General features: G+C 38.6%; 1 protein-coding gene across 2 annotated transcripts in view; it reads left to right on the top strand.

Annotated features, from left to right (window-relative positions):
• The first annotated feature begins 265 nt into the window (after positions 1-265).
• Positions 266-8849, top strand: part of KDM3B (lysine demethylase 3B) — a 49179-nt gene continuing 40595 nt past the window's right edge. Inside the window, exon 1 of one of the 2 annotated variants that reach the window (XM_026673341.2) lies at positions 266-619. In XM_026673341.2, the coding sequence (XP_026529126.1) occupies positions 449-619 (171 nt within the window). In that variant the 5' untranslated portion in view covers positions 266-448. The remainder of the gene's footprint in view (positions 620-8849) is intronic. The other variant, XM_026673342.2, reaches the window with a different exon arrangement.

Raw genomic sequence — 8849 nt, 5'->3', positions numbered from 1 at the left:
TTGGAAACAAAATCGATATAGAGTGGTTGTACTCCTTCTCTTCCATTAACATGTGGCCTGTTATTGTAAAACACTGCTGGACAAGTTAAGCCAGGAGGGCGCGTCTTGCGTGTGTTTTAACCGCGTACCAAGCAGTATATCCCTCTCTGCCCTCCTGCGGGGAACGGCGGAACAAACGGAACCACCAAGGTCAGCATTGCATGCCGGAAGCGAAAAGGTAAATAAATAAAAAGTCCCGCGCGCTGCATTCTGGGAGCCCAGACCCGTGGGAGGGTTCGGCGAGCGCGGGGCACGCCGGGATGAATCGGAGCCTGCCGCGGGGCACGCCGGGAACAGGGCGGGCAGTGTTTCGGGGGGCCCAGAGGGAGAGCTGTCGCTGACTCGCTCGGTGTCTCTGGAGGCTGTTGAGCTCGAGAACCGCGGCGGAGGCGGCTTCTGCCCGGTAGGGATGGCAGACGCGACGGCCTCCCCGGTGGGGAAGCGACTCCTGCTGTTGCTGGTAGCAGGTCCGGGCGAGGGAGAAGCGGCGGGTTCGGAGCCTGGGCCTGCTCTGCCCTCCCGGGCCTGGCGGAGCGGGACCGTGCGGGCTATGAGCGGAGCCGTCCCTCAGGATCTAGCGGTGAGCCCTCGGGCGGGGAGGGGAGAGGAGAGGGCGGGGGCACGTCCTCTTGGCGTGCTCGTGATTCCCCTGGGGTCCGTGTCCCCGGAGAGGAAGGGATGGCGGAGCAGCTGCCTCCTTTTTTGGGAGGGGGGGGGTGGAATCTGGAGGAAACGTCTCCCTCCGTTTTTACGCCTTTGCGCGAAATCCCTTATGTGGAAGCGGTGGGTTCTGGCGTAAGGCCGCTCTTGGGCCACCTATCTCGGATTTCAGGTGCTGCGTTTACGGCAGTTCTTGGGGTGGGGGAGGGTTCCTTTCTCGGCGAAAAAATCGCGTTCGGATCCCCGAATCCTGAGCTGAAAATGCGAGGATCCGTTTAGGAAGCGAACTGTGTGTGGTTTAAACAATATTCGCAATAGTTTGGCTGGTAAGGTTTGCAAAATTCCTTTCACGGCGGCGCCGTTTAGCTGCAGTGGGTTTGGAGTACGATGATGTTGTTGCTTTTTAAATCACGCTTTTCTAATTTAGTTGGATCTTTTAGAGATCGATCATTTTTAAGTGCTTTTTGTCACTTAAGGATACTTTGCCTTAAGCGCAAACGTCTCCAGAATTATGGGGAAATTGCATCTGGGTTAATTGTGTGTGTGTGTGTGGGTGGGTGTTAATCAAAATATTTTGATGGAATTCTTCGCATGTAAGCCTCACATGTGAGACTTTCTTGGTTATGGGATCCATACATAAATTGGCTTTAATAGTTAAATGCGGTTTGGATTTCAGCCTCAAATATTTAATTTCTGGAGATCTTGGTGCTCTCTGAATTTGGTTATTTGCTTACAGACATTTCATTACCCAACTAGGTAACAACAGTGCTAGTGAGTGCCCTGCCAGTGTTGGTGGGGGTGTGGTTTTCTCCTGCTTAGTATCATGATTAGCGTATTGTTTTCTTTTTGTCTGATGTTAATCCCTCCTTATCTGGGTATTGGCTGCTGGAGAGGATGTGTTCTGGTCTTTTTGTTTCCTTTTTTATTGTCTCTTTTGAATGGTGTGGAAATGTGGTTTATCTCTGTGTGTCTAGTGAAGAAGGAAACAAAAGGATCAGGATACCTCCTCTCCAGCAACCAATACCCAGAGAAGCTGGGATTGATACTTGACAAACAATCAAGCAGAAAATAAAATAATAAATGAATCACTAAAGAGAAAATTGTATCCCCATCAACACTAGCAGAGGAATTGCTGTATATGATCAGGGAACAAACTCCTTTGTAGCACAGATGATGTTACTTAGTTGGGTAATAAAATTTCTGCAAGCAAATGACCAAGCTCATAGAGCACCAAGAACTCCACAGTTGAACCCTGAGCTACCTATATTTTCTTAGCGTAGTGTGTAAAATAGTCTATCATCTAAAGCAAAATATATGGATTTTTGGAGCAAAGTTATATGAACCCAGAAGCTTTGTTTTGTTTTATCATCTGCTTGATACTCTGAGACATCCCTGTCATGATTTAACTTGTTTCCAAAATTTTTCAACAGAATTGGGTACATCACAATATGTCCTTGCTTGACCTTAGCAGTTTCCTCATTGCCTATTTTTCAAAGGAGCTTTAGGTACATTAAAAAGAAATGCTAGCTTCAGTAGACCTATGTAGCAATTCTTCTCTGCACCTCTATATTTTATGTTTACTATTACTAATAATTCAGTTTTGGGGGAGTATTTATTACAGAATTGGTAGTTGGTGGCAGAGTTTGTACATTGTATCGACCATTGTTTTAACAGTGTTGGGCTATATATTGGATAATTTAACTGGATTTGCTCATAACTCTAAGCCAAAAGCAAAATGTATTTTAGCTTATCATAGCATATAATCACAGATGTCTCTCAATACCTGGAATTATACTGTAGTTGACATTTTTCATGATGGATAATGAAGAAATGGTAGATGGAGCAATGCCATTTGATTTGGCTTTCTACTATGGACATATAATCTGGGAATTTAAAAAAATTAAATTGACGTTATCCAGATCAGGTTGTATTTTTAAAATGGATATTGAAGATCTGTAGAAAATGTTTACAATGTAAATGACAGAGGTCTAGAATTACAGTATATATATGACTAGAATAAATATTAAAATAAAATATTCTGGACTGAAGTATGTTTTAGAAATTGAATTGCAAATAAGTGCACAAGGAATATTTTGGGAGGCTAAAATAGTTTTACTGGTTTGAAGATTGAGCAAGTCTGAAATGGACAAATCCTAAAAAGATTATGGACATATCTGTGATTGATCTATGATCCAAAAACTGGAAAGTTGGTCTTTATCTTTTTATGATTTAGCTTCATAATGTTAGATTCCCATGAAAGACACAGTAACCTGAACATTTTCTCAGGATGTAATGTAGAAAATAAAAGCACCTTCAGAAAGCAGCAAACTTCCACAATACAAGTAAGTAGAATGTTTAAAATGTGTTAGAATTGTTATAGCTTAGGAAGGTGTAACAAAAGTGTATGGATTAAATGGCATTAAAAATCCAGTTGAGTAATTATTGAAGGAAAGTGCAGTAAATGGGTCTTTTTAATTTAGACAAATGATTACTGAAAATGACAGCAATGTATCGTTATTAAAAATCACATGGGTGAAAGAAGCAAAAGCATTTAATGTAAAAGTTTCTATTACACCTTGTGTTGGGGAAATTCAAATGACAACAATTCAGAGATGTTGAGGCAGAGGATTTGTTCTGGGGTTGAATCATCTATCAGAAGACTGTTAAATTAGAAACTAGATATTAATATATCTCAGTACAGTGGGTCTTTTTGTTATCACTTTGTACTTACAAAGCTAGTAAGTGACAATAACAGTTATGTTTATAGATCAGTTCCTTCCCATTTTGACTCTGTCATGTTATGAACTGAAACATTTTCTTTAGAGAGATTCATGGTTTTTAAATACTATGCCTGATCACCTTTACTTCCAGTTGATTATAGTTTAAAATGATTCATTGATTTTGGTGGTTTATTTTCTTTAAAGTATTGACATATAGTGTTTTAGAGTGAGTAATCTTGTACTGAAATTGTATAAATTTGTAGAGAAAAGCTTAATCCACTGCTTTGGAGATTCATAGATATTCTGTACAATAACGTATTATAGCTTTATAATTAAAAAGTAGATGGTTGCTTATGTTGGCTTGCCCAAAATACATGACTAAGTTATATTTCCTAATTTAGTTATTATAGAAATTCATTATTATTCATTAGAGATTATCTCAATTATTTTGATTATTTAAAATGTATGATATTATAGAATATTTAAACGTAATCTATCCTAGCTCTGTTTAAATAAATAATGTCTAACCTTAACTTCTTTTTAGTTAAATGCACATTTATGTATTGTATGTTTCATTATTAAGTAGTGTACACACACACACACACACACACAAACTGCTTTTACATTTTGGCCTAAAGAAGCTGCAGGTTCTCTAGTAGGTCTTTTCAAGCTGTTCTTGAGTAAGATATGAACATTAGTGATAACTACTCTATAGATTCTTTTTGGATTTCCCCAGCCAATTATGTTTTTATACTTAATTCTATTTCTAATTTCATTCTAACTTTTAAGTGAAAGGATTTATCCAGCTAGCTCTAGTTTTTATGAGTAAAACCAGAACTTTAAGATCATCCACAGAACCTTGTTTCAAATACTTCATTTTTCTGGTAAAAAAAGATATTTTCATTTGTACCTCTGGAATGCTATTTCACCCTAAATGTCTATGGAGATTCTCAGTCATCCAGGTCATGGTTGTCCCAAAAATGCTTTTTTCAAGAGGCAACTGGACTTTCTGGTTTTTCTTTGAAGATGTTTTGTTTCTCATCCAAAAGGTTTTGTTTTGCTTCTCATCCAAGAAGCTTCTTCAGAAAGTCCAGTTGCCTCTTTAAAAAGTACCTTTGGGACTGTTTCAGCCTCGTGTTGTTGTCTTTTTTACCTCAGACTAAGACTTTTCTGTTCTTCAAGGCTTTTGAAATATTTATATTTGATTGATTCAGAATAAATTATTTCATAATGTTAAATTCTGTTATATTCTTGCAGTGGGAAGGATTATGGATGTGTGTCTTTGAATCAGTCATGATTTCTAGTGATGATTTCATGTGCAGGTTTCTTATTTTTCTGGCAACATCTTCAGTAGTGATTTGCCTGTGCTTCCCCTATGGCTAATTGATAATGACTAGCAAAGTCTCCCAACTAAATTCCCTGCTAAATGCAAGACTAAAACTAGGTTGCCTCATTGCTAAAGGTAAAGGTTTCCCCTGTCTAGTCATGACCAACTCTAGGGGATGGTGCTCACCTCCGTTACTCAATCAAGGAAGCATTGTCTGAAGATATTTCCATGGTCATGTGGCCAGCATAAGCCAATGATACATGAAATGCTGTTATCTTCCCACTATTTATCTACTCCCATTTGCATGCTTTCGAACTGATAGTTGGATATGCTGGATTCCCAGTTCATGCTTTAACTCTTGGAACAAACTGGCTCTATTCTTGGCTGTTAGGTTTTATAATATTTTATCCCTACCCAGTACTGTATGTACAAAAGTTATTTTATAAGGCAGTGGCCCCCAACCTTTGTTGTGCCACGGCCCGGTACCGGCATCACAAAATGATCCGCGGCCTGGTACCGGCATCAGCACGCATGAAAAGGCAAGGCGAGCAGAGCGACCGGCCGGCCAGCTGTCCCCCGCTTGTCCCCGCCACCTTCAACTCCTCCTTTGTACCTTTTTTGTGCTTTCTTAATCTCCTCCGCCATCGGGACGGCTCTTCGTTCGAAGCCGCCCCCCCCTTCGATGAAACTAAGGCGCGAGGATTCCTTCAGGACCCAAACGCCGCTTTCCAACCGGAAAAGCTCACCCGGAAGCACTTTCTCATCAAAACAAGATGGCGGCGCCCAGCAAACCGGCGGCCCAGTAGAAAATGATCCGTGGACCGGTACCGGTCCGGGGCCTGTTGGTTGGGGACCCCTGTTATAATCCTTTGCCCAATGAATACAAGAAATTATGAGGCACCTAATTTTAAAAAGTCAGCCGGGGATCAGCTCATAATTGAAGCCAAGGGTGTTTTTCTAGAGAATGGTGTTCTGCAAACTTCCCCATCTAGTCATGACCAACTCTAGTAGAAGAATCAGTATTTGTTTTTCAGTTTATCTGTAATTGTGCTTTGCTTTTAGAAGTAACTTGATACTTAATTTGCTTAAGTCTACATCTAATGTTCATTTTTAAAATCCAAATTTCTTTTTCTTATCTGCTTTAAGAAATTGCATGACAGGGCTGCCCCCTAGCTCCCCTATTGTATATATTGGCAGAAGAGACTCTTTTAGTACAAATTAGGCAAAACCAAGAGATTAGAGGACTAAAAATTAAAAAAGAGGAATATAAACTCCAGGCATTCGCCGATATGGCATTTATATTAGAAGAACCCTTAGAAGCGAGCCCTATACTACTAAGCGAAATAGAAGAATACGGAAAGGTGGCAGGGTTAAAAATTAACAAAGAAAAAACAAAAGTGTTAACAAAAAACTACAAAGGAGCAGAAGGAAGAACTAGCAAATAAATTAGGTATGCAGGTGGTAAATAAAGTAAAATACCTAGGGATCTGGTTGACTGCTAGATGTTCATCGATTAAAAAAGATAACTATGATAAGTTAATAACGCAAATAGTTGAAGGTTTAGATAATTTGGTCAAATTGCAGTTATCACTATTGGGATGTATTTCGACAGTAAAAATGAATATTTTGCCAAAATTGTTGTTCTTGTTTCAAACAGTGCCAGTCAAGTTGGAAAAAGATTTTTTTTGTAGAATTAAACAAATGTATATCTAAATTTATATGGCAGAGTGAAATATAAATTATAACAGGATGCCAAGAAAAAAGGAGGATTTGGCCTTCCAGATTTTGAATTATATTATGATGCTGCTATAGTAAACTGGCTTAAGGATAGGGTTAAATTAGAAAATAGAAGGTTATTAGAATTAGAGGGTTTTGATCTCCAACTTGGCTGGCACACCTTCATGTGGGATGGAAAATCTAAACAACATATTTCCAAAGGCACCATGTAAGAAATGTGTTGTTTAATATCTGGGGAAAGATTAAAAAAAACCACTACCCATTGTGGCTACCTACACTGGAAGCAGTTACTCATCCAAATGTATTGGATTATGAAAATATTGTTAGGTATAAAGATTTATTATATGACCCTGGAGAGCTTAAAAATAGGAACCAAATACAAATTCAAGGAAAGGAGATAGCATGGTGGCCCTTTGCACAAATACAAACCCATTATAAAAAGGATAGAGAACAATTTGGCTTTAATATGACCCCACAAGAATTAAATAAAATATGGCTAGAAGAGGAAAAGAAAAGAATTAGTAAAACATATAAATATCTTTTGGATTACAAATTAAGAGAAGAAATAGTCACAGAATCTATGATAATTTGGGCTAAAAACGTGGGTCATAGTATTGAATTAGATAAGTGGGAACACATCTGGCAAACAAATTACAAATTAACCATGTCAGTCTCATATAAAGAAAACTTATATAAAATGGTTCATCGCTGGCACCTACCTCCTGTGAGACTGGCTATTTTGGGGCTCTTTTTGTATCTTGGTTGGCTGGCAACATATTCCTTTATTGGAGGCCTTTAGTGCAGCTTGGCTCTGGGTAAATGGACGGCTATCATTTGTTAGGAAGCTAGGTTTCATCTGGGTGCCTGGTTGGGGTGTGTTTGAGCTGGAGGTATCAGGGGGGATCTGTTTGTGCCCAGGTGCTTGTCTGGCTAGTAATCTGAGTAATCAGATTTACTCTGAGAAGCACAGAGCCGAAGACACAAGCCTGAAGATGATGAATGAGACTTCATCGAAACGTTGCCTAGATACTTCCAATCTTACACGGGAAAAAACCCGAATAATAACCAAAGATCCACATACAAATACCCGCGAGAACCTCAGAAAACAAATTAATTATATATATATATATATATTTGTCTGTTTTAAATGTATGTCAAATAAATGTTTTTTCTAGAATAAAATAAAAATTGCATGAAACATTTCATGAAAATATTAAATAACATTTTTCTTGTTAAATATGGCATTTGAATATGTTACTGAAACATTGCTCTTATATATTCATTTTCAAAAAAGTTAGAACACAAAACTCTTAAAGTGCAGACACAATAGTAAGAGATACACTAATCAAACTAAAAACTAAACTTTCAGACTTTTCTTATGGGAGATATAAGAAAAATTATTGAGGAGGGGAATAGACATTTTAGGTCATAATTTTATATTTTGGGGATGAATGTAATTCAGTCTTGATACAATTTTCAGATAGGCAATATAAGAATATTGAAATATTTAGGTACAGAATTACAGTTCTGTAACTCAAGAATAAATCACAGTTCAGCTCATAAATCTATGTGATGTTTAAGAATAGAGATGTTTTTAATGAAAACACATAAACAAATAATTCAAAGTTGAAAATTAGGTTAAGACCAGTCTTAACATTAGATGTAAGGTACAATTGTTACAGATAATTCATGCCAGTCTAAGGTCTCCAGCTATTTCTGTGGTATTTTTCTATTATTTATCAGTATCTTAAATTCAGTATGTCTAAGATTAGATTTCTCTGTCTCAAGGCCTCTTGTTTTTATTTCTAATCTGTTAATGGAGTTAATCAACTATCTCTTAGGTGGAAGAAAAAGCAGTAACATTTTACATTTTTTCCCCAATGTGTTCAGTTTATTGGCATGGACACCAACTAGCAGTCAAAAGACTTGAAAACTTCTTCAATTTCACAATGCCTGGAAAGATTTAACCATAGTTAATGGACAACATTATACATAGAATGCATAATTCTCTGTATAATGTACATTAACCATGGTTTAAGTATGTCCATGCATTGTGCAATTAAGGAATTTTCAGTCATGTCTTCTGACTGATAATTAATCATGGACACGCTCTGCTAATCTTCTGCCTGTTGTTGCATCAGGGTTGTGTTTCACCTCAGGGGTGTGTGGGATGTGGCCAGGGTGGGCGTGACCAGCTCAACATCACTCTTGTCACGGGCGCCAATTGTGGCCTGAGCGCACTGTCAGCGAAAATGGCTTTCACTGGCAGAATCACCATGGTTCTTCGCTGTTTCCAGGGCGGCCCCATGGGCCAGAACTAAGCACCCTATGGGCCGAATTTGGCTCACGGGCCTTTTTGACACCCC

This window comes from Notechis scutatus, chromosome 2 (assembly GCF_049901735.1).
Source record: "Notechis scutatus isolate UNSWTSFEM ecotype Mainland chromosome 2, rNotScu1.2, whole genome shotgun sequence".
Taxonomy (NCBI): domain Eukaryota; kingdom Metazoa; phylum Chordata; class Lepidosauria; order Squamata; family Elapidae; genus Notechis; species Notechis scutatus.
The sequence above is the reverse complement of the archived record's forward strand: the minus strand, read 5'-3'. Positions and strand labels throughout refer to the sequence as shown.